The following is a 26,256-nucleotide window of genomic DNA, read 5'->3' on the forward strand; positions in this document are numbered from 1 at the left end:
CTTTTGAGATATTTGTATTACTCCACTTAAATAATGAAATCAGATATCTCCTTTCCTCTGAATTGTAGTTGAAGCAGCATTCATATCAGTGAAGGACTTAAATTTATCCTGAAGGGATGATTATGTTGGGATAAAGCTAAGTATCATATTTGAATTAGCTGTTCCCACAATAGGCAGGCTATGTGTTGCTATTCTAAAACCCATAGACTGCTTTCCACTCAGAGCAATTCACTGCTATTGTTAGTATTTAGATGGCAGTGGTAACTGTGTATTCAAAAATGTTCAAATGGGCCAGGTACGATGGTGCACACCTGTGCCAGCACTTTGTGAGACTGAGGCAGGAGGATCACTTAAGCCGAGGAGAGACCAGCCTGGACAATGTTAGCAAGACCTTTTCTCTTAAAAAAAAAAAAAAAAATATATATATATATATATATATATATTCAAATGTAGAGTTGGAAGTGGCATACAGAGTTCATAGAGACGGGGTTGAGGATCTTTGAAAATGGGGAATGGAAAACCCAGTGATGTTCACTTACATGGTTGTTTCTTTTTTTGCATGTGAGACGGAGTTTTGCTTGTTGCCCCGGCTGGAGTGCAATGGCGTGATCTTGGCTCACTGCAACCTCTGCCTCCCGGATTCAAGCAATTCTCGTGCCTCAGCCTCCTGAGTAGCTGGGATTACGGGCATGCGCCACCACACCTGGCTAATTTTTGTGTTTTTTTTTTTTTTGTTGTTGTTGTTGTTTTTGAGACGGAGTCTCGCTCTTTCGCCAGGCTGGAGTGCAGTGGTGCAATATCAGCTCGCTGCAACCTCCGCCACCCAGGTTCAAGCGATTCTACTGCCTCAGCCTCCTGAGTAGGTGAGACTGTAGGCACGCACCACCATGCCCAGCTAATTTTTTTGTACTATTAGTAGAGACGGGGTTTCTCTGTGTTTGTCAGGCTGGTCTCGAACTCCTAACCTCAGATGATCTGCTTGCCTCAGCCTCCCAAAGTGCTGGGATTACAGGTGTGAGCCACCATGCCCAGCTGGTTCCTTTAAGACTTGACAGGTCACTGGGTGGCAGTATTGCCTGCATATTTACATTCTTTGATAAATGCATTCCTGATTTGGTGGGCAGGAGGAGTTAAGTTTGGGATACAACTACAAAAAGCAAAGCATGGTGGGTTTTTTTTTGAGATGGAGTCTCCCTCTGTTGCCCAGGCTGGAGTGCAGTGGCGCAATCTCGGTTCACTGCAACCTCTGCCTCCTAGGTTCAGGCGATTCTCCTGCCTCAGCTTCCTGAGTAGCTGCGACTACCGGCATGTGCCACCATGCCCAGCTAATTTTTGTATTTTTAGTAGAGACAGGGTTTCACCATATTGGCCAGGCTGGTCTTGAACTCCTGACCTTGTGATCCACCCACCTCAGCCTCCCAAAGTGCTAGGATTACAGGTGTGAGCCACTGTGCCCGGCTGCATGATGTTTTGTTTTAAATCAAAATTTGGAAATCACAGCTAAAAATGATCTAATTATAGGTTTGGAAACTAAAGCCTAAGTAGATCGTGCCATCCTGTTCCTCGGGTCAGTGTTCTTTCCACTTGACCAGTTGGTTTTAGAGTCTTTGCAGATCTAAGATGTCATTTAGATTTTGTTGAAATAACTGATAATATAGTTCAAGCAGTCTAACATTAAACTCCTTGAGGAAACATGGTTTAGTATGTGTCAGTTTGGTACAAATCCTATAGCTGTGTTAATTCCCTAGTTCCTCAGACTACCAGTAGCATCTTAGAGAGGAAGTAGTTGTAATTAGAACAGTGTTTGGATTATAGCTCCAGCAAGACAATGATGTTTGCTTGGGTGCAGTGGCTCATGCTTATAATCCCAGCATTTTGGGAGGCTGAGGTCGGAAAATTGGTTTAGTCCACACGTTTGAGACCAGCCTGGACAACACAGTGGGACTCTGTCTCTATAAGAAATTTAAAAATTAGGTGTGGTGGCTGTTCCCAGCTACTCAGGAGGCTGAGGTGGGAGGATGGCCTGAGTCCAGGAGTTAGAGGCTGCAGTGAGCCATGATTGCGCCATTGCAGCTCAGCTTGAGTGCCAGTGAGACCCTGCCTCAAAAAAAGACTGATGTTTTCTTTCAACAGCTGTTTGGTTGGGTAAACAAGCCAGTCTTCCTATTGCTTTTTTTTTTTTTTAATGTATTTATTTTTTAGAGACGGGGTCTTGCTTTGTTGCCCAGCTGGTCTCGAACTGGGCTCAAGCCATCCTCCCACCTCAGCCTCTCAAAGTGCTGGGATTATAGACGTGAGCCACCGTGCCTGGCCCAGTCTTCCTGTTTCTTAATGAACTTTATTTCATAAGAGAATTGAATTCTTAGGAGACTGGAACGTAACTGATTATTTTAAAGTGTGCCTGGAGTAAGCAGTATTACCTTCTGCCTACAGTTCTGTCCCTACTTTCTCTCTGCTCCAATAACATATCTAGTAGAAAAGCAAGGAGGGGGCCGGGTGCAGTGGCTCACGCCTGTAATCCCAGCATTTTGTGAGGCTGAGGTGGGTGGATCACTTGAGGTCAGGAGTTTGAGTCCAGCCGGGCCAACGTGGTGAAACCCTATTTCTACTAAAAATACAAAGATTAGCTGGGTGTGGTGGCATGTGCCTATAATCCCAGCTACTCAAGAGGTTGAGGCAGAATTGCTTGAACCCAGGAGGTGGAGGTTGCAGTGAGCCAAGATCATGCCACTGCACCGCAGCCTGGGCGACAGAGTGAAACTCAGTCTTTAAAAAAAAAAAAAAAATAGATTGGTGTGACAGGGCCTAGGGAAATGGCATGCAGGCATCTTACCACTTGCCTCTTCAATCTGAGACAACCCTCTGCATTTAATGGAACTCTTGCTTTGGTTTTGTGGGAATATCTTGATTTTTGGTTCTAACCATTCAATTTGGTGTTTCAGTATGAAAATGTCCATGAATACCAGGTGTTTTCTCAAGGCTGTTTAGTAATTTCCACCCATCTGTGCAGGAAATGAAAACCCTGATAATTTACACAGGTTATGTATGTCCTGTCCTGTTAGTACAGCTGCCTCTTTCATGTGGTATCATTGAATATAAATAACTTGAACCTCAACCTCCAGATGCTTGTGCTATAATGATAGAGGATAAAGTACATCTGTAATTACATCTGCCTATACAATCCCTAAATAGGTTCTTGGCCCTAAGGTTTGCAGAGTTATAGAAAATCAGGTGAGATAAAGTTTTCAATCATGGGGTCAGCTGGAGGCTGTTCTTATAATACAGAACCTTTTTTTTTTTAGGCAGTCTTGCTTTTTCACCCAGTCTGGAGTGCAGCGCTGCGATCTTGGCTGACTGCAACCTCTGCCCCCTGGCCTCAAGCGATCCTCCCACCTCAGCTTCCTGAGTGGCTGGGACCACCAGTGCACACCACCATGCCTGGCTATTTTTTTTTACTTTTCATGGAGAGACGGTTTTGCCACATTGTCCAGGCTGGTCTTGAACCAAGCAATCTGCTGGCCTCGGCCTCCCAAAGTGCTGGGATTATAGGTGTGAGCCACCATGCCTGGCCTGTTTCTGAAGAAACTTAAGAGCCTAAGCAAGTTTGTATTGCTGAGCACCAGGATTGGGCCCTGGCTTCAACGACCGGATCTTGAAGGCAGCTCTAGCTGACTTGCCTCCAGTCACTACATGAAAGGCATTCTATTTTTTTTTTCTTTTTTAAATGGAGTTTCGCTCTTGTTGCCCAGGCTGGAGTGCAATGGCACGATCTCGGCTCGCTGCAACCTCTGCCTCCCGGGTTCAAGTGATTCTGCCGCCTCAGCCTCCTGAGTAGCTGGGATTACAGGCATATGCGCCACCACACCCAGCTAATTTTGTATTTTTAGTAGAGATGGGGTTTCACTATGTTGGTCAGGCTGGCCATGAACTCCTGACCTCAGGTGATCCGCCCACCTCAGCCTCCCAAAGTGTTGGGATTACAGGCGTGAGCCACTGCACCTGGCCTACACCAAAGGTATTCTATAATCTACTTTGCCTTGCTGCTTGGGATTCTCTGAATCCTACCTTTTTTCTACTCATTCACTTTGACCTCCCCAGAGTTAGTCTTTGTAAATTGGGAACATAGCATTTAAATGCTAAATTGGCATAGAATGATTTCATCTACTGGCATAGGTGAAATTTTTATAAATAAGTAAAGTCCTGTAAAACCTTGTAAGATTTCCAAGGAAAAGATGCTAATGAAGGATGAGGAGGTTATCAAGTCTTTGGGAGTTGTATTAATATCACTAGGATTTTTTCTTGAAGAGGTTTATTTATTTATTTATTTTTTTTTTGAGACGGAGTCTCGTTCTGTCGCCCAGGCTGGAGTGCAGTGGCGCGATCTCCGCTCACTGCAAGCTCCGCCTCGCAGGTTCACGCCATTCTCCTGCCTCAGCCTCCCAAGTAGCTGGGATTACAGGCACCCGCCACCACACCTGGCTAATTTTTTGTATTTTTAGTAGAGACAGGGTTTCCCCATGTTAGGCAGGATGGTCTCGATCTTCTGACCTCGTGATCCACCCGCCTCAGCCTCCCAAAGTGCTGGGATTACAGGCATGAGCCACCACACCTGGCCAAGGTTTATTCTTTGATGAAACAAATTCTTGAGTAAATATAATTCTGGAAGAGATTAAAACCCTCCCAAAGTGGATTAGGAGATAATAACTAACTTTCCAGTGTTTAGGATGGTGCCTAGTGTATACTAAATGCTTATAATGCATCGTCTCTTTGAATCTTAACCTTTAGAGATACCATTATCCAACTTTACAGATGAGGAAATAAGTGATTATATATACCCCTGGGTTACCCAGCTTACCAGTGGCAGAGTTGAAAATAGGGAGTTTCAGTCTAGAAAATGCTCTTAATTCCCATAATAAGGGCAAGAGAATCTCGATATGTGATGGTGTGTCCTTGTTTAACATTTATAAGATGGTGTAGCAAATAGTGGTTAGGGTTCTAGCTCTTCTACTTACTAGCTGTGATATTGATCAGTTAGGCTCAAGAATCTGTCTCAGAAAGATAGTAACTGCTCAAATTATAGCTTATATCACTTACGGCAGTCCAGAATTAAAGCAGGCAGTAATTAAGGTGGAAAAGCCTTCAGTCACTTTAAAGTGTTAGGCTCACTTCAGTTGGATTAATTCCTACCACAGCACACAGATAAACATCTAGAGAGAAAACAAGACTTACGGCCCTAGAAGAAATCAAACAAGGATGCTGCATTGTACCTTTTAATTGCATGGGTAGTTTTAAATAAATGGAGAAAGCACCTTTCAGAAGCTACACTAGCAGGAAAAAATTCCATCAAGCATTTACATAGTAAATTTCTATAATTTTCACAAAAGATTCTTGATCTTACTTGAAGTATACATGAGGGAAAGAGCCCCCTCAGCAGGTGTTCCCGTTGCTTACAGAAGCAAACTAAAGGACCTAAAACTGGAGGCAAGCCAGGATGCCAAAAAGGGGGAAGAGAAATGATAAAGAACCATTCATAAATTCCATGTCTACTTCAAGACATTTGTCTAATGACCCTTACATAATAAGTATTTTAGGGAAAACTACCACCCTTTTAAGATAAAAGTACAATCTTAAAAGCTGTAGTTCTCAATTATAGTAATATTTCTTACTTCAGTAATATGTCTCAATACCTTGGACTGCTGGATGTCAAAAGACAATACCTGGGGGTCATCTATGAGATCTGAACAAATAGAGGAATTCTCTAGGACTGTATACTCTCTATTTTGGCTTTTTGAATGAAGCACAGACAGGCTTCTCTGGTATCCTCCAGGCAGTGTAATAGTCAAGGAAAAGGGCAGCAGTATTGGATCATTCCTTAGACACTAATCAGCTGGGGAAAGAGTTCATTGGCAAAAGTGTCCTCCCAAGAATGGTTTACACCAAGCGGAGAGGACATGTCACTGAAGGGGGAAAGGGAACCCCCGTATCCACAGTCACTGTAAGCATCCAGTAGGCAGGAAGATGGCTTTGGGCAGTGGCTGGATGAAAGCAGATTTGAGATACCCAGCTCCGGAAGGAGGTCGTCTTCTACAGGTTCTTCCTTCACTGAGACAATGAATTCAGGGTGATCATTCTCTGAGGGGCTGAAAGGTGCTTCCTCAATTTTCACTACCACATTAGCTTGGCTCTCTGTCTCAGAGGGTATCTCTAAGACTAGGGGCTTGGTATATATGTGGTCAAAACGAATTAGTTCATTAATGGCTTCCAGCTTGGCTGATGACGTCCCCACTGACAGAGAAAGGGAGGCTGGTAAGGAACTGGGTCCTTCTGGGTAGACCTCTGGGAGCTCCTCCAGGCTGGCAGGCTCTGGGGAAGGGTATTTGAAGAACATGACTGGGTCCAAGTTGTCCAGAATGCCCAACAGGATATCAGACTGTAAGAGGCAAAAATTAAATGAAGTACAACTGTCAGAATACAATGGAAAATCTAACTGGAACACTTTGTACTGGGTTCCATAATGTAAATTAGTCATTATGTGATAAGATGACCTCGAGACCCACCAGACCCATTTATCTACACTTCACTCCATGTCCTATATTACCTGGAACTAGGAAGGTAGTTGATGTTCACCTCCAACCCCACCAAAAACTAACTTCAACCCTCATCTGTCTAGTTAGGGATGTCAAGCATCAAAGAGATGGAATTAACTGGTTATATAGCTCTTTAATAAGTCAGAATGATCCCTACCTCTGAATCTGAAGAGTCAATACCGCCAGAATCCATGGGGAGATGTTCTGGAGGGGTGACAACTGGGCCTGCACCTGCTGCAGAGGTGCACGTAGTCTGAGTGCTGCGGACTCAGCAGACCCGGCCACTGGCCTCACTTCATTCCCCTGGGAGGAAAGACCAAAGTGAATAAACAGCTTCAAGTGCCCAAGGAAATGCTTGCTAGACAGCTGTGATTCTCAACTTTCAAGAAAACTAGAAAACCATTCTTTACAGCTGAAATCTTTCCCTAACCATTGTTATTTCCACTTTTAAGTCCTCAAGAGATGAGAAAAGGGAGGTACGGCTTCCTTATACATTTCCTGCACAATGAAACATTTTTCCTCCTCCAGGCAAAGATTCAAGCAGAACTGGCAAATATCTTGCTCTTCTCAATAATAATAATGTTGTTAGATAATAAAGTTCTATAGCAATTTAACCCTAGAATCTTTTTGAAAAGTAATTCTTTAAATTTGTCCTGAACATTACCTTCACAGAGTAAAACTGTGCTACTGTCAATCTTAGACCATTTGATTGTTGTCACTGAATTTGCCATAATCTGTAGACTAAAACTCACATACCACCCTTCTCTTACCACAGAGGTATCACTATCACAAAGAATCCTTTCCCTACTCATTCATATTCATCAAAGAACTACTTTAATTTCAGTAGCGTTCAAAGTCTGGTTTGAGTGGCTCTCTTACTTTGGTTCTCCTTAATGATTGCATGGTAATCTTGTTGGCTACTGCATTTGTTAATACTTGTTCTTAGGGAGCCATGTAACTTGTTTTCATTATTAGATCTTAGTACTGTTCACTACACACTTAAAAAATGAGTAAGTGTCAAGTGCCTTTAGGGGAAGAACACTCTGCCTGCATGAAAATGTCTTAAAACTGAAGGAAAATTTCAAGAACGCTCTTGATCAGAAGTCCAGACTGTAAACATAATTGCTGGGTCATGTCACTTGGAACCAGTACTCACATGAGGCACCAAATAAAGGAGATGATTTACCTTGGCTTCCGCCTCCTCTTCAGCAACCAGGGCATCCATCCCCAAGCGCTGTCTTAACTCCTGGTTCTCAACTACAAGGCCATGAGTTTTCTCTCGTAAAAGCTGATTTTCTAGCAAAAGTTTTTGGTTCTGGAAGAAAGTTCATAAGAGGCTATTAAAACATCTAATTATTTCAGTTAAGAATCTACCTGATTCAGTATAATTGGTTTCCTTTCCTTCTTGAACTTTTGGAAAACTCTATGCTTGTGGTGTTCATAGTAGGTTTTAAAAAGCTAGGCAATAATTATGGGAAAGCAAGCTACTTAATAAGTGCCACTTCATGGGGTCAAGAATAACACACTGCTTCCAACTACTAATACTGACTTCAGCAAAGGGTGACTTGTGGCTTTAATGTAGATATAATTTTTTTTTTTAAACTATCTTGGCCAGGCTCGGTGGCTCACGCTTGTAATCCTAACACTTTGGGAGGCCAAGGCAGGTGGATCACCTGAGGTCAAGAGTTCAAAACCAGCCTGGCCAACATGGCAAACCCCCATCTCTACTAAAAAATCCAAAAATTAGCTGGATGTGGTGACGGGTGCCTGTAATCCCAGCTAATCTGGAGGCTGAAGCAGGGAGAATTGCTTGAACCTGGGAGGCAGAGGTTGCAGTGAGCCGAGATTGCACCACTGCACTCCAGCCTGGGCAACAGAGTGAGACTCCATCTCAAAATAATGATGATGATGATGATAATAATAATAATAATAATATAAAATAAAAATAAATAACTATCTTGAACTGGCAGGTAATAATAAAAGTGGTAGTGGTGACTATAAATCCAAAATAAGTTAAAAAAAATCCCTGCTCCTGACTCATGATTCTTAGAAGAACCAACTAATGATTAAAACTTTAAAAAGCTCAATATATGCAAATTGACCAAGGGGTTAAAAAAAAATATAAATAATCTCTATGTATTCAAGATGTGTAATTGGCAACAATTTAAGATTGATTAACAGGTGGACCCTAGAGGGGGAAAGGAACCTTTAGTGAATTTCTGGCCATGCCAGGAAGAATGTAAAGTTTAAGCAATTATTTCCTATTAGCCCTTGCTAATTTCTTACTACAAACTCAATAAACATTGTTAAATCCATCTACTTTGAGATACATTTAGCACCAAATGCCACAAAGTCAATCACTTCTGCCCTCAACAAGCTTCACCACTTCACCAACTATCTGTCCTAACTTAGATTAACTTTTTTTTTTTTTTTTTTTTTTTTGAGACAGGGTTTTTGCTCTGCTGCCCAGACTGGAGTGCAGTGGCATGATCTCGTGATCTCAGCTCACTGCAACCTCCGCCTCCTGGGTTCAAGTGATTCTCCTGCCTCAGCCTCCTGTGCAGCTGGGATTACAGGTGCCTGCCACGACACCCGGCTAATTTTTGTATTTTTAATAGAGATGGGGTTTCACCATGTTGGTCAGGTTGGTCTCGAACTCCTGATCTCAAGTGATCTACCCACCTTGGCCTCCCAAAGTGCTGGGATTACAGGTGTGAACCCCGGTGCCCAGCAAACTTTTTTTTTTTTCTTGAGACAGAGTCTCACTCTGTTGCCAGGCTGGAGTGCAGTGGTGCGATCTCAGCTCACTGCAACCTCCCTCTCCCAGGTTCAAACAATCCTCCCACCTCAACCTCCCAAGTAGCTGGGACTACAGGCACTCACGCTTGGCTTTTTTTTTTTTTTTTTTTTTGGTATATTTTTGGGTAGAGACGGGATTTTACCATGTTGGCTAGGCTGGTCTCAAAACTGCTGGCCTCAAGTGATCTGCCCAACTCAGGCTCCCAAAGTGCTGGGATTACAGGCATGAGCCACCATGCCCAGCCTAGTTTAACTTTTAATCACATATTCAATTGTATTCTAATAGGGGCTGAAACAACTTGGGATGGGAAGCAAATATCAGAACATTCACCAAGGAAGGGTATACAATGGATAAAAGTTTGACCTTAAGTAGTTTTACCTCTTCTTCTAAATCTACCACTTGCTGTTCCAGCTCACTCATTCGAGCCTTCTTTCGATCTCTGGCAGTCTGAGCTGCTACTCTGTTTTTCAGTTTCCTAGGAAGAGAAGGAACATACCACACTGAGTCATATCAAACCTTATTTATGTCTTTATTTGAAAACTTTACCAGCTGGTGCTTTCATTTTTATTTACAGTATAAGACAGACTAATGATAAAATACACTTCAGGCTCCTCCCCTCAATAAAACAAAATAAAAAATACAGTCTTCTGTCAATCTAGCTCGAAGACCTGCTTTATTCTCTCCTATATTGCATCATCCGTCCACCTCAGACTCATCCCCGTCACAGCACTGGGGCTGGACACACACACTATTCATCTTGCATCATAAGGAACTTTCCTCTTTCCCCATCTATTCCCCGCTGCTTCCTGTCTCCAGTTCTCTTAAACAGGATCCAACCTGGCCTCATTAATCTAGTGAAGGCTGCAATCTTGCTATGACATCAACCCTCCGTCCCCAAGTCCAATTTAGAAAAGGGAGACGCTGATGCCACTCCCTGATCTCTAGTGTTGAGATCCTAGGCAGTGACCTGCTGATGGGTCCGTGTCTGTTGGAGGAGACACTTTTTTTTTTTTTTAAAGAATTAGAAGAGACACTTCATAAATCACAGAAGGCACAATGATCACAAAAGAGTGAACATTTGCGGAGGACTAAGTGCTAGGCACATTATATCCAAGTCTCAATCTCCCCAAAGACCTCATGAAGTAGGTTCCATTTTAAGAACGCAGATACTGAGCTAGACCAGTGAGCCTCGCAGAATTCCCAGCCCTTTCAACAGCTCTGTTATTTCAGCTCCGCGCCTCTCCAGAAATAGCAGTAAACCAAAACAGATTATTCGACCTCATGTCCGAGTTAAGAGGCTGAACCACCAGTCTGCGGCCACATAGCAAGAGGGCCTGGAAGACAGGTGCCCGCATCCCCAGCTCTGGTCATCTCTAACGAGAGAGTTAAAAAGTACAGAAAAGAGCCCTGGGCCGCCCTAGGTTCCCAGCGTGGCGGATTCGGTCAGTCCGGGCTTCCTGTCCCGCCCCGCGCCACGCTGGCACCGACCCGCCAGGCCAAAGGCGATGGAGCCCTGCGGGGCGGCCAGTGCTGGGTCCCCGCTCCCAGCCCCTGCCCCTGCCCCTAGTCCCGGCTTCAGATCTGGCCCCAGACCCCGGCCCCTCGCCCACCTCCTCAGCGCCTTCTCCTCGGGGCTCAGGTGCGTGAGGCGCTGTCGCTTGCGCGCCTGGGGCAGCCCCCCGCTCGCTGCCTCCGGGCTGGCCCCTCTCTGGGCTGGCACCATGAGCGGCAGGGCCTGGCCGGCCGGGGCTCCGGCGGCGGAGGCGGGCTGCCCCGACAGAAGCAGAACTTTAGGGGTCCCGTCGGCCGGGTTCGGCGCGGATGCCACCACCACCATAGCTCCAGACTACGCACCGCGCGCCGCAGCCGCCCAGCGCCCAGCCTCGCCGCGCCCGGCCTTTCTACGGTCGTGGCCCTCCGCGATTGGCCAGCGTCGCGTGACGCACGGCCGATCTCGGCGTCCATTGGTCCGGCCTGCCCGGCGGGGCGTTTCAGGAGCGTGGCTATGGAGTCCGGCGTGGCTGCGGCAATCCCTGGCCAAAGGTACTTGGGGTCATTTTCCGCGGGGGGTTACCTGCGGGAGCGTGTCCTCCACAAACGGATTTTCCCCCCTTAAGCGGACTTATTTCCATCCGGAGTGACAGAATTTAATTCCAAACCGAGAGATTTCCAGACTGACGAATTTTTACCGGGACTAACAGAGAATTACCTCAGCCTGACAACATTTTATCTCGTGCGCCACTTCGGGCTCCGAGTGGAGCCGAAAGTCGAGATAGAGCGCAGTTGGGCCTTGGGTTCGAAAAGACTGGACAGAGGTTTCAGTGAGCCGAGATCGCGCCACTGCACCCCGGCCTGGGCGACAGAGCGAGACTCCGTCTCAAAAAAAGAAAAAGAAAAAAGCCTGGAAAGAAATTCTGCGGAATAGAAGTCTTTAAGAAATGAGATCGTGCCCTTTAAAACTAAGTTTAACAATAGTGAGGGCTTAATAAACGATAGGTGTTATCTCTGGGTTGGAGGGGAATGCCTTTAATTTTAGTTTTTCGTTCCATTTCTAAACTTTGTACTATGAGCGTGCATTTTTTAAATTTAAATTTAATTTAATTTTTTAAATAGAAACGAGTTCTCACTGTGTTGCCCAGGCTGATCTCGAACTTCTGAGCTCAAGTGAACCTCCTGCTTCGGCCTCTATTATTTTTATTTTATTTTTTATTCTTATTTTTTGAGACGGAGTCAGGCTCTGTCACCAGGCTGGAGTGCAGTGGCGAGATCTCAGCTCACTGCAACCTCCGCCTCCGGGTTCAAGCAATTCTCCTGCCTCAGCCTCCCGAGTAGCTGGGACTACAGGCGCCCGCCATCACACCCGGCTAATTTTTTGTATGTTTAGTAGAGGCGGGGTTTCACCGTGTTGGCCAGGATGGTCTCCATCTCCTGACCTCGTGATCGCCCGCCTCGGCCTCCCAAAGTGCTGGGATTACAGGCGTAAGCCACCGCGCCCAGCCTCTTGTTATTTTAAATGAGGGGACAGAAAAACGTCACATGTAGAGACTGAGACCCCGGGGTTGACCCTGAGCCCCCTCTCCGAGGGGAGGTCGAGGTTCCTGCCTGGCCATTGTGGCGTGAGGGTGGCCAGGTGTTTGTGAAAGAGGGGCCCCCAGAGAACAGCACGGGAGCGATTTACACGAATATTAACATGGAGAAGTCCGAGAAACCCCCGTAAATATGCATGTCCACTTTTTTTAAAGCAAATTACAAAGTGTGAAATTCCCCAGAAATGCACAGCAATACCTTCTCTAACAAGTAATTATTGCTTCCTCCTCTGCGGGCAGCACTATTCCAGGTTCTAGGGGTGCAAACAGTAGTAAGACTGCTACCTGGTATTTGGAGGATATGCAAAAAGTGAAATGTTAAGATAGCAGGTTCCTAAGTAATTCTTTAGTGTTAGTAAGTCGGATTAGCTGGTCAATTATATTTTGGTAGGGAGGGAACAGGATGGGAAAAAGAACTAAAAGCAAGTCCATCTCTTGATATCTAAGCCCTCTAAAGGGACATAGTTTTGGTTTTTGCCAGGACTGGGCCACGAGTCTCCTAACGTGTTTTCTCCCTCTTCGTTGGGAGGGAAATCAATGATTTTTTTTTAACTGGGTTGTCCCAACTCCAGAGCCTCCTGAGCACGTGCTGTCCTGTGGGTTGGAAAAGAGGTGGGGGTGATTGGAGCCTCTGCCGGACCAAGAAACCAACTTCCTGTTTAACTCTCATCAGCTTGGGCCACCTGGGTTCTGATGTGCCTTCAGATGTGGGGAGACTTACTCCTGGCCTCTGAAATGTTTTGGGAGAAGTCTGGAGGTGTCTTCTAGCCGAGACCTACAGCTTCATATTAAAAGACCTTGGAAAGCTGTAAGAGGCTGTTAGAAAAGTCATGTCATGTCATGCCACCTGTTACGTTTTATTTTTTGATGCCTTTTTTTTCCTTTTTTTTTTTTTTGAGACTGGGTTTCGCCAGGTTGCCTAGGCTGGAACTCCTAGGCTCAAGCGATCCTCTTGCCTTGGCCTCCCAAAGTGCTGGGATTGCAGGCAGGAACCACAGAGCGCGGCCCTTTTTATTTATTAAGTGAACATTTATTAATGCCAAGAGAATGTCTTGCACTGTGTAAGAAAGAAAATGCTGGAGGACCCTTTTAGTCCAGCAGGGTGTAGTGAGTAACTGAGTAGAGAAAGCACAGGGTGCGGGATGGGGAAAAAAGGTTGATGAATTGCACTTTGGTCTTAGTTAATGGGATATTGAAATTCACTTCCCCAGCTTGTTTTCAAGACTTTTATATTTTTGACAAACACTTTAAATCATACTAAAAACAATAATTTGACCCACTACAGATTGCTGTCCATGCAGTCTAGAACATGTGAGTCCAAACCCTTGGACAGTTTCGTATCCTCTCTATAAAATGAGCCTGGTAATTCTTGCATCAGGTGCCATAAGTGTTTAAAAATATTTACTAGACACCTGTGATAAGAGCTATAAAATATATAAAATACAAAGTTCTCGGTCTTTGAGGCCAAACGCGGTGGCTCACACCTGTAATCCCAGCACTTTGGGAGGCCGAGGTGGGCAGATCACCAGAGATCAGGAGTTCGAGACCAGCCTGGCCAACATGGTGAAACCCAGTCTCTACTAAAAATACAAAAATTAGCCGGACATGGTGGGGGGCGCCTGTAATCTCAGCTACTGGGGAGGCTGAGGCAGGATAATGTCTTGAACCTGGGAGGCAGAGGTTGCAATTAGCCAAGATCGTGCCATTGCACTCCAGCCTGGTCAACAGAGTGAGACTTTCTCAAAAAAAAAAAAAAAAAAAAAAAAAAAAAGTCATTATTCAGAAAGAATCAATCAGGAAAGGGTGGACAAAACAGGAACAGAAATAAATAGGCATTCCAGAAAAGATAAGGGAAAACAGAAAAATACTGTACACTGGTAAGCAGAAAACAGAAAATAACATGGCAGGAATAAGTCCAAATATATAAATAATAAAACATAAATGTGAATGGATTATATTATCTTCTTAATCATGCTGTTTTGTTTTATGTATGTCTCTTTATAAACAACATATAGCTGGCTTTGGGGTTTCTCAGAACTTCTCTCTTTTAAGAAGAGAATATAAATCATTTGTATTTATTTTTGATTATTTATTTATTTGGACTTACTTCTGCCATGTTATTTCACATTTTTTGTTTACTATATTTCTCAAGGCAGGAGGATTGCTTGAGGCCAGGAGTTCAAGACCAGGCTGGGAAACATATTGTGACCTTGTCTCTACAAAAAATTAAAAAAAATTAACCAGGCGTGGTGACTTGCACCTGTAGTCCCAGCTGCTCGGAAGACGGAGGTGGTAAGATCCCTTGAACCCAGGAGTTCGAGGCTGCAGTAAGCTATGAGCTATGATTGAACCATTGCACTCCAACCTGGGAGACAGAATGAGCTCCTGCCTCTAAAAAACAAAAATTAAAAAAAAAAAAAGGAAAATGACTTACCAGCCATTTTTATGTTTATGGAAATGTTTATGGAAAGAAAGCATATGTAGCAATATTAATATGAGACAGAATTTATCATAAAGGCATTAAAAGGACAAAGAAGGGTATTTCATGTTGATTGAAGGTACAAGTACCATATATACATCTTTATGAACATAGCAACATAATTTTGAAATGTATAGGCCCAGCATGTCGGCTCACACCTGTAATCTCAGCACTTTGGGAGGCTGAGGTCAGGGTTTCAAGACCAGCCTGGTCAACATGGTGAAACCCCGTCTCTATTAAAAATACAAAAATTAACTGGGCATGGCGGCGCGTGCCTGTAATCCCAGCTACTGAGGAGGCTGAGGCACGAGAATTGCTTGAACACGGGAGGCAGAGGTTGCAGTAAGCCAAGATCGAGCCACTGCACTCCAGCCTGGGTGAGGGACACAGCAAGACTCTGTCTCAAAAAAAAAAAAAAAAAAAAAATTAGCCGGGCTTGGTAGTGTGCACTTGTAGCCCCAGCTGCTCAGGAGGCTAAGGTGGGAGGATCATTTGAGCCCAGAAGATTGAGGCTGCAGTGAGCCGAGATGGTACCACTGCATGTAAGCCTGGGTGACAGAGTGAGATCCTGTCTCAAAAGAAAAAACAAAAGAAAATTGGCTGGGCACGGTGACTCATGCCTGTAATCCCAGCTCTTTGGGAGGCTGAGGCAGGGATCCCCTGAAGTCAGGAGTTTGAGACCAGCCTGGCCAACATGGTGAAACCTTATCTGCCGAGACCAGCTCGGTCGGGGAGACCCTAACCCAGCAGTGCTAGAGGAATTAAAGACACACATACAGAAATATAGAGGTGTGAGGCCGGGCGCGGTGGCTCATGCTTGTAATCCCAGCACTTTCGGAGGCCGAGGCAGGCGGATCACGAAGTCAGGAGATCAAGACCATCCTGGCTAACACGGTGAAACCCCGTCTCTACTAAAAATACAAAAAATTAGCCGGGCGTAGTGGCGGGCGCCTGTAGTCCCAGCTACTCGGGAGGCTGAGGCGGGAGAATGGCGTGAACCCGGGAGGCGGAGCTTGCAGTGAGCAGAGATGCACTCCAGCCTGGGTGAGAGTGAGACTGTCTCAAAAAAAAAAAAAAAAAAAAAAAGGAAATATAGAGGTGTGAAGTGGGAAATCAGGGGTCTTACAGCCTTCAGAGCTGAGAACCCTGAACAGAGATTTACCCACATATTTATTAACAGCAAACCAGTCATTAGCATTGTTTCTATAGATATTAAATTAACTAAAAGTATCCCTTAAGGGAAACGAAGGGATGGGCTGAATTAAAGAAATAGGTTGGGCTAGTTAACTGCAGCGGGAGCATGCTCTTAAGGCATAAATCGCTCATGCTATTGTTTGTGGCTTAAGAATACCTTTAAGCGGTTTTCCGCCCTGGGCAGGCCAGGTGTTCCTTGCCCTCATTCCCATAAACCCACAGCCTTCCAGCTTGGGCGTTATAGCCATTATGGACATGTTACATTGCTGCAGAGATTTTATTTATGGCCAGTTTTGGGGCCAGTTTATGGCCAGACTTTGGGGGGCTTGCTCCCAACAGCTATCTCTACTAAAAATAACAAAAATTAGCTGGGCGTGCTGGTGGGTGCCTGTAATCCCAGCTACTCAGGAGGCTGAGGCAGGAGAATCACTTGAACACGGGAAGGGGAGGTTGCAGTGAGCCGAGATCGCACCATTGCACTCCAACCTGGGCAACAAGAGTGAAACTCTGTCTCAAAAAAAGAAAAGAAAATAAATGTATAAAACAAAGACTGAAATGATGAAAATGATCCACAAATCACAATGGGAGATAAATACAATTCTCAGAATCAACAGAGGGAGCAGACAGAAAAAATGTGAACAGTACAACTTTCCTCCCAACCGAGGACTTATGTTTTTTCTTTTTTTCAAGACAGAGTCTCCCTCTGTCACCCAGGCTGGAGTGCAGTGGCGCAATCTCGGCTCACTGCAAACTCCGCCTCCCGGGTTCAAGCAATTCTCCTGCCTCAGCCTCCCGAGTACCTGGGATTACAGGCGCCTGCCACCATACCCATCTAATCTTTGTTTTTTTAGTAGAGACGGGGTTTCACCATGTTGGACAGGCTTATATAGAACCCCTGACCTTGTGATCCGCCCGCCTCGGCCTCCCAAAGTGTTGGGATTACAGGTGTGAGCCACTGTGCCCAGACAGGCCTATGTTTTTTCAATTAAGAAACATTCTCACTTTTTTTTTTCTTTTTGAAATGGAATCTCGCTTTGTTGCCCAGGCTGGAGTGCAGTGGCACGATCTCAGCTCACTGTCTTACTGCAACCTCCGACTCTTGATTCTCCTGCCTCAGCTTCCCAAGTAGCTGGGATTACGGGTACAAGCCACCAAGCCTGGTTGATTTTTGTATTTTTAGTAGAGACAGAGTTTCACCATGTTGGTCAGCCTGGTCTGGAACTCCTGACCTCAGGTAATCCACCTAAGTTGGGCTCCCAAAGCGTTGGGATTATAGGCGTGAGCCACGGGACCTGGCGAAATCTTTATATTTTCATTTCTCTTGGGTAAATACCTAGAAGTGGAATTGCAGTATCATATGGTAAATAGTATGTTTAAATTTTTTAGAAATGTAGCAGCTTTCCAAAGTGGCTATAGGTTATACCATTTTACATTCCCACCAGTGATGTACTGCTTTTTTATATTGCTATTATAGATCGTTATTTAACTCTTTCATGGTTGTCCAACTTCTTACTGTTTATGTTGTATGTTTTTCCCAACTGGATTTCAACAAGCTCATTAGACGCAGAAGCTAGGGTTATTCGTGGTTCCATTTTTTGTGTGTTCTGTGCTTACGATAGTGCTGAGTACATACTTGGCATTCAATAAATATTTTTGAATGACTATTGAATGGTTACATTATCTGCAATATGCTTTATTTTATTTTATTATATTTTGAGACAGGGTCTTACTCTGTCACTCAGGCTGAAGTGCAGTGGCATGATGTTGGCTCACTGGAGCTTTTGCCTCCCGGGTTCAAATGATTCTCCTGTCTCAGCCTCCTAAGTAGCTGGGATTACAGGCATGCACCATCATGCCTGGCTAATTTTTTTTGTTTGTTTGTATTTTTAGTAGAGACGGGGTTTTGTTACATTGGCCGGGCTGGTCTCAAATGCCTGACCTCAGGTGATCTACCCGCCTCACCCTCCCAAAGTGCTGGAATTACAGGCATGAGCCACCGCTCCCAGCTGAATGAACTCATTTTTTTTTTTTTTTTTTGAGACGGAGTCTCACTCTTGTTGCCCAGGCTGGAGTGCAATGGCGCCATCTCAGCTCACCCCAACCTCTGCCTCCTGGGTTCAAGCGATTCTCCTGCCTCAGCCTCCCAAGTAGCTGGAATTACAGGCATGTGCCACCATGCCCAGCTAATTTTGTATTTTTAGTAGAGACGGGGTTTCTCCATGTGGGTGAGGCTGGTCTTGAACTCCCAACCTCAGGTGATCCACCCCCCTCGGCCTCCCAAAGTGCTGGAATTACAGGCGTGAGCCACCGCTCCTGGCCCTGAATGTACTCATTTTAAAGCACTAAGGCAACAGTTCTAGTTACCTACACAGCACCTATTATACTTTTTCTTCCTTATTAAAAAAAACTATTTTGTTCAAGATGCCCACTTGAAAACACTCAGCTTCCAGACTCCCTGGAGTTTATGGATAGTTACATAATGTGGTTCAGGCCAATGTATACATACGTGGAAGTTCTAGGCACAGACGATTCCAGGAAAGTTTGTTAAGTGGAGGAGACTCAACTGGGAAGGCTTTCACCTTTTGCCTGTTGCTCTTTTCCTTTTTTCTCCTCTTCCTTGCCTGGAATGCTGATGAAACTTCTAAAGATTGAGAGGTTCAGCCGCCATCTCACAAATATGCAGATTGGAGTCACATGCTAAGGACGTCAGAGGGGAAAGACAGAAGGAGTCTGGGCTCCTGATGGCACCATGGAGTGGCCATTTAGCCCTAGACTGCCCATTTCCAGATGTCACATTACATAAGAATTATAATTGCTGTGGTAGCTGGGTTCTTGTTACATGCCATTAAATACAGTCCTCGCTTTTACTGACAATTTTTTTTTTTTTTTTGAGACCGAGTCTTGCTCTGTCGCCCAGGCTGGAGTGCAGTGGCGCAATCTCGGCTCACTGGAAGCTCCGCCTCCACCTCCTGGGTTCACGCCGTTCTCCTGCCTCAGCCTCCCGAGTAGCTGGGACTACAGGCATGCGCCACCGTGCCCGGCTAATTTTGTATTTTTAGTAGAGACGAGGTTTCTCCATGTTTGTCAGGCTGGTCTCGAAGTCCCAACCTCAGGTGATCGGCCTGCCTCGGCCTCCAACAGTGCTGGGATTACAGGTGTGAGCCACCGCGCCCAGCTTACTGACAGTTTTACCTGCCACATTGCCCTTCCTTAGATTTCCCAAGTACCGTCTTTGTTCTCATCAATAAGCTACCAGCACTGCTGAGGAACAGGTAGGCTTGAGCAGGACAATTAGAAGTAGGTGGGACCCAGGCACACAATTTTTATCAGTGGCACTTTCTTCTGATACCAGGAAAAGAGGTGAGTCATTCCACATTATAGCATCACTATTTTGTGAATGGGAAAATTAAGGTTCAAAGGGAAAAAATAATCAGCTTAAGCATACAGATTACATCTCCAGCTTATCTGTCCATCCCTTACTCCTGTCTTACCACTTCCCTGAATTATTCTTCTCTGTTTAGTTTGCCTGGTAAACCCCATTCTGTTTGTTTAAACTACAGTTTCTCAACCTCAGTGTTATTGACATGTGGCGCTGGACAATTCTTTGTGGTGAGGGGCAGCTCTGTCCCTTGTAGGATGTTTAACAGTATCCCTGGCCTCTGCCCACCAGATGCCAGTGGCACCCCTCCCCTCCTCCAAGTTGTGACAACCAAAATTGTCTTTGGACATTGCAGAATGTCCCCTGGGGGCCAAGATCTCCCCCACTGAGATCACTACTCTCAAGTCAGGTCAAACACCACTCCAATCTATACCTGCTTTGTTCCCACATGTCTCCCACAAACTTCCAGCATAACAGCTGCAGCACTGTTACCTGTCTGTATCTCCAGATTACACTGTATGGTCCTTGAAGGCTCTTTGACTCATTTCTGCATCTCCCTGTTTATTGACTAAATGAATTTTAAAATTGTTCGGGAAGCCAGGTGTGGTGGCTTGTGCCTGTAGTCCTAGCTACCTGGGAGGCTGAGGCAGGAGGATTGCTTGAGCTTGAGCCCAGGAGTTCGTGGCTGCAGTGAGCTATGATCATGCCACTGCACTCCAGCCTGGGCTATAGAGCGAGACCCCATCTCTAAATAAAGTAAAATAAAATAAAATAAAAATGGCTTGGGCAAAGAATAGGAATATAATTCAGGAATTCTGGGTCCCTGATGCCATGATTTCAACACTCATTGTAAAGGACTCGTGTCCTATGCCTTTGCTTGGCATTGTATTTTATAGATTACAATGCTAGAGTCAAGAGGCAGATTCTAGCAAGGAAGGTATGTTGCTCATTGTTTTAAACATACCAATTAATGGAAAAAGAGGCTGGGTGCAGGTGGCTCACGCCTATAATCCCAGCACTTTGGAAATCCGAGGCGGGCATATTCCAGGAGTTCTGGACCAGCTTGGGCAACAAAGTGGGACGCTGTCTCTACAAAAAATACAAAAATTAGCCGGGAATCATGGTGCATGCCTGCAGTCCCAGCTACTTGGAAGGCTGAGGTGGAAGGATCACTTGAGCCCAGGAGGTCCAGGCTGCAGTGAGGCATGGTAGTGGTAGTGCCACTGCACTCCAGCTTGGGTGACAGAGAGAGACCCTGTCTCAAAAAAAGAAGAAAAAGGAAAAGAATGCAAAGAGTTTAGGAAAACCTTTTATATTCTTACAAAGAAAAATGAAAAACTCTTAAATGTTTTGGGAGAGAATGAAGAGTAAATTTCTATACAATATTTTTGTTTCCTTGATGGAATCAAAGTTGAGTCAATCTTGTAGAAAATGCTGTGTACCCTCTTCTCAGTTCTAACTTCCTCGAATGTTGTCATCTTAAATTATTGTGTTACAGCCAGGCGCGGTGGCTCACACCTGTAATCCCTGCATTTTGGGAAGCCAAAGTGGGTGGATCACTAGGTCAGGAGTTCGAGACCAGCCTGGCCAATATGGTGAAACCCTGTCTCTACTAAAAATGCAAAAATTAGCTGGGCGTGGTGGTGAGCGCCTGTAGTCCCAGGTACTCGGGAGGCTGAGGCAGAAGAATCACTTGAACCTGGGAGGCGGAGGTTGCAATGAGCTGAGATCGTGCCACTGCACTCCAGCCTGGGCGACAGAGCAAGACTCCATCTCAAAAAAAAAAAAATTATTGTGTTACATTTGTCATAACAAAGAAAAGGTCTTAAAAAAGAAAGAAGAAAAAAGAAAACAACTTGAATGCATAGGACTTCATTATTCTCCAGAAATAGATAAAGTCATTTTGGTTTGCTAGGACTACTGATCCCGTATTTCCAATTTTATTAGTATATTTCTAAAGAAAGACATCTACAAACTGTTCAAATAACGTTGAGACGCTGAGTGTGTGGGCAGGAAATCCTCTTGGTCATGTTGACGGGTGTTTCCTTCGGTCCTGTGGCTGCCCACCACTTTCTGGAAAAAAAGTTGCAAAACTTCCTGAAGTTCACTTGTGTGCACTTGGGTTCTAAGAAATTCAGTACCTCTTTGGCATCTACAAAATGCTGCAGTTCATTTGCCCAGTCAATTAAAAATGACACTAAAAGGGCATGACAACAAAAGGAAAAGGTTCATTCAAAAAATGCGAAGATATCGCATGGCTCTTTTTCACTTGGCACTGACCTGGCTCTGCATCTGGTTTTGCTTTTTTTTTTTTTAAAGAAAGCACAAACTCTCCATTGTTGGTAACTATTCTTTATGCTGAGGTTCAAAGGTAGCAAGAGAAGCAAGCTTTATCTTGTTTGAGAGAAGCTTAGCCGGATGCGGTGGGTCATGCCTGTAATCCCAGCACTTTGGGAGGTTGAGGTGGGCGGATCCCTTGAACTCAGGAGCTCAAGACCAGCCTGGGCAACATGGTGAGACCCCATCTCTACAAAAAATACAAAAAATTAGCCAGCCATGGTGGCGTGCACCGGTAGTCCCAGTTTCTCAGGAGGCTGAGGTGGGAGAAACACCTGAGTCCAGGAAGTCGAGGCTGCAGTGAGCCGTGATCATGCCACTGCATTCCAACCTGGGCGACAGAGTGAGACCCTGTCTCAAAAGAAAGAAGTTTAAGTGTTGCAAGCCCCCTTCAGTATTCCTATGAGAAAGAAAACCAGTTCATTGGTACTGAAATTTTAAACTTTTTATTTTGGCATAATTTAAATGTACAGAAAAATTTCTTTTCTTTTGAGACGCAGTCTCGCTGTGTCACCCAGGCTGGAGTGCAGTGGCACAATCCCAGCTCACTGCAACCTCCTAGTAGAGATGAGGGTTCACCATGTTGGCCAGGCTGGTCTTGAACTCCTGACCTCATGTGATCCACCTGCCTCGGCCTCCCAAAGTGCTGGGATAGGCATGAGCTCAGCCAAATGTACAGAAATGTTTCAAAGCTAGCACAGATAATTCTCAGGCACGCCCTCACCCAGTTCCGGTTTCCCCTAATGTTAACAGCTTACACCACTGTGGCACATTTGTCAAAACTGAGAAACCAACACTGACACATTGCTAGGAACTAAACTCTAGTCTTTATTTGGATTTCACCAGTTTTTCCTTTAATGACCTTTTTCTGTTCCGGGATCCTGCATTGATGTTAATTACTTGGCTTCCGGATAGTACACCTACTTTTGCAGAATGTTTCATGTTTAATTTCAGCAAACCGTATTTATCTGAAGAGCTTAATTTACTCAAGTTCAGTCTTCTCAGACACGCACCCTGGGGCTTTGACTGCAAAATGGTAACAACTGATCCCTCCCTCCCCCTTTGGTGAGGTGGCTTAGGCTTTAGGTGATGCTGAGAATTTGTGCATGATCTGGCTTGTAGGAGACTGAATTTCCTGAGAATGAATTAGGGACTCTCAGCATTTTAAAAAATATCCTGTTTTTGTTTTGTTGTTTTGAGACAAAGTCTCACTCTATCACCCAGGTAGGAGTGCAGTAGCACAATCTCAGCTCACCACAACCTCTGCCTCCTGGGTTCAAGTGATTCTCCTGGGTCAGCCTCCTGAGTAGCTGAGACTACCGGCACCTGCCACCATGCCCGGCTAATTTTTTTTTTTTTTTTTTTTTTTTTAGTATTTTTAGTAGAGACGGGGTTTCACTATGTTGGCCAGGCTGATCTTGAACTCCTGACCTTAAGTGATCAGCCCGCCTAGGCCTCCCTAAGCACTGGGATTACAGGCGTGAGCCACTGCACCTGGCCAAAATATCCTCTTATTTATAGCTGACTTTGCACATCTGATATTCATGTGGGATAAGATAGCAAGCTGTACTTTTTCTGTTCTTTCTTTTTTTTTTTTTTTTTCCATGAAAACAACCAGGATTTATGTGGTTCCAAGAGCCAGCTGGATAAAATATAGACCCATTCTGTTTTGGTGAATAAAGGTGATATGAGAAGAAAAAACCTCCAGGAACAGAGGAAGAAGTATAATTATGTTTGCCTCAGAGAAAACTGGGAGAGAAACCATTCATCTTCCATTCATTCGTCTTCCATTCCCAGACCTTGGAAGAGTAGTCACTGTAACATGGGGGCTAGAAGCATTGGCTTATGAAATAGACAGGCATAGGTAGGTTTTCAGCTCCACCACCTAGCTAGGTAACCTTGGACAAGTTGCTTAACCTCTTTGAGCCTCAGTTTCCTTGTCTCCAAAATAAGGGCTGAGCTTTGAATAAGATCCTGTATTTAACACAGCACATGACATAGAGAAAACACATATTTGTTACCTATTATTATTTCCAAAGACAGTCCACCCTAATTACCAACAGGCATTCCCAAACTCTTCTTAGTCTATCATTAATCTCATCCTTTCTTCCATCTTTAGATATTTGGTAGCCAAGGGCTGGGCACAGTGGCTCACGCCTGTAATCCCAGCACTTTGGGAGGCTGAGGCGGGTGAATTACTTGAGGTCAGGAGTTGGAGACCATCCTGGCCAACATGGTGAAACCCCATCTCTACTAAAAATACAAAAATTAGTTGGGCATGGTGTCGTGCACCTGTAATCCCAGCTATTCGGGAGACTGAGTTAGGAGAATCGTTTGAACCTGAGGAGGCGGAGTTTTCAGTGAGCTGAGATCGCACCACTGCATTCCAGCCTGGGTAACAGAGTGAGTGAGACTCTGTCTAAAAAAAAAAGAAAAAAGGAATTTGGTAGGAAAGAAGTTTGACAGTTCCCAGAGGTCTACGTGAAACAGTAGGGTACTCACGTCTTCAAAATATGTCTAAGTATGTATAAAATTTGATCACTGGTCACAAGCAGAAATGGGGTCCACAAAGCAGGAAAAATGTCACAGCGATGAACCTTGGATAAGCTTTCTCCAGTTGCTCCCTCCTCCAAACTGGAAAGAAAATTTCCATCTGACCAATGAGTGGGCTGGACCTGGTCACCGGCTGCCAAGTATCTGCCCTGTTAGTGTGACCTGGAACAAAATTCCCAGCAGAGGACAGCAAACATTTGCTGAGCACACAGACCTGTGACCCTCCTACATGAAATTCTAGGGGCAGGGTTTGAATTACGCCATAACCGGGGCTTGGTGGCTTATGGGGAAGTGCTCTATACTAAACAAAGTGTGTGAGGCAGTCAGGCCTGGGAAAGAAGAGGTTGGCATCTGCAATTTGAAAATGTGACTCTGCTGTTTTACTTTTATTTTCAGAGACACTGTCTTGCTCTGTTGCCTGGACTGGAGTGCAATGCTGGAATCATAGTTCGCCATAACCTCAAACTCCTGGGCTCAAGTGATCCTCCCGCCACAGCCTTCCAAGCACACTGCCATGCCCAGCTAATTAAAAACAATTTTTTTTTTTTGGTAGAGACGGGAGTCTTGCTATGTTGCCCAGGCTGGTCATGATTTCCTGATCCCTAGTGATCCTCCTGCCTCAGCCTCCCAAACACACCGCCACACCTAGCTAATTTTTTTCTTTTTTCTTTTGTTATTATTCAGCTCTCTTTATAACTGGCTTATTTTTTGTAGAGAAGGGGTCTTGTTATGTTATCCAGCCTGGTCTTAAAATGTGACTCTGTTGTTTTATACAAAACACAATCATTTTCCATTTGAAAACAAGTTGTATTTTCCAGCATAAAATTCCAGATTTATAGACTATAGTATAGTCCTTAGGACCCATAATGTGTTTCCAAAAAATACTTATCAATGTCTGTACTTTCAGTGATCTGTAACCTCTTGGAGTAGTGGAGAGTTTAAGCAACTTGTCCAAATTTACCTAGCTAGGATGTGGTGGAGCTGAAAACCTACCTTTGCCTGTCCACTTCATAAGCCAATGCTTGTAGCCCCCACATTACAGTGACTATTCTTCCAAGATCTGGGAACGGAAGATGAATGAATGGAAGATGAATGGTTTCTCTCCCAGTTTTCTCTGAGGCAAACATAATTATACCTCCTCCTTTGTTCTTGGAGGTTTTTCTCTTCTCATCTCCCCTCCATTCACCAAAACAGAGTTGGGTCTATATTTTACCCGGCTGGCTCTTGCAACTGCATAAATCCTGGCTGTTTTCATTTTTAAAAAATTATGAGATTAACTACCAAACTTGAGATGTAAGTTGTGGGTTAGCTCTTGACTCTGCTAGATAACCTGGAACAAAGCATTAACTTCTTTGAGAGCTTCCTTTTCTTCCCTTCATTGCTGTTGTGTGTTTCTACCAGAAAATGTGGGAATGTGTATGAAGGCGACCTAGCAGAGTGCCTGGCACACAGGAAGGAGTTTGTTGAATATATACTTCCGGGCTCCAAAACAAAGGCAGCCCATCTTAGCCTGAGCCACTCTGACTTCGCTTTAGGAAATACTGCCTAGATATCTAAAGGAAAGTGATAGCAACTGCAACCAACTGTTTCTGAGGTCTGCCTGCCCACCAATGGCCCCCTCAGCACATGGGAACATGTGTGGAGGTGCCTGGAATAGACACTGACTCAGCGGGGTTCTGTACAGAGGCAGTGTGGGTGAAGAAATGAATGCAGATTCCCCAACAATCCAGAGGTATATGCAAGAGGAGGGGCAGGGGTTCTTTCAAGTCACCTTCCAGGTGACCAGGTGCCTTTACAACTCTAAGGCTCTGTGAGTATGTTTTTTTCTTACTTTATGGAAT

General features: G+C 44.7%; 2 protein-coding genes across 2 annotated transcripts in view; one reads left to right on the plus strand and one right to left on the minus strand.

The window, feature by feature from the left end:
- Positions 1–5,257: 5,257 nt before the first annotated feature.
- On the minus strand, positions 5,258–11,284 carry XBP1 (X-box binding protein 1). The gene is given in 6 exon segments (XM_004063228.5): positions 5,258–6,430; positions 6,745–6,828; positions 6,831–6,890; positions 7,774–7,902; positions 9,766–9,862; positions 10,998–11,284. Coding segments are annotated over 6 exon segments (1,155 nt in total). The 5' UTR covers positions 11,225–11,284; the 3' UTR covers positions 5,258–5,872.
- ZNRF3 (zinc and ring finger 3) overlaps positions 11,275–26,256 on the plus strand; it is a 252,568-nt gene continuing 237,586 nt past the window's right edge. The window contains exon 1 of the mRNA XM_055374096.2: positions 11,275–11,430. The gene's annotated coding sequence lies outside the window, so the exon portion shown is untranslated. The remainder of the gene's footprint in view (positions 11,431–26,256) is intronic.

The sequence above is a fragment of the Gorilla gorilla genome, chromosome 23 (genome assembly GCF_029281585.2).
Source record: "Gorilla gorilla gorilla isolate KB3781 chromosome 23, NHGRI_mGorGor1-v2.1_pri, whole genome shotgun sequence".
Classification (NCBI taxonomy): Eukaryota; Metazoa; Chordata; class Mammalia; order Primates; family Hominidae; genus Gorilla; species Gorilla gorilla.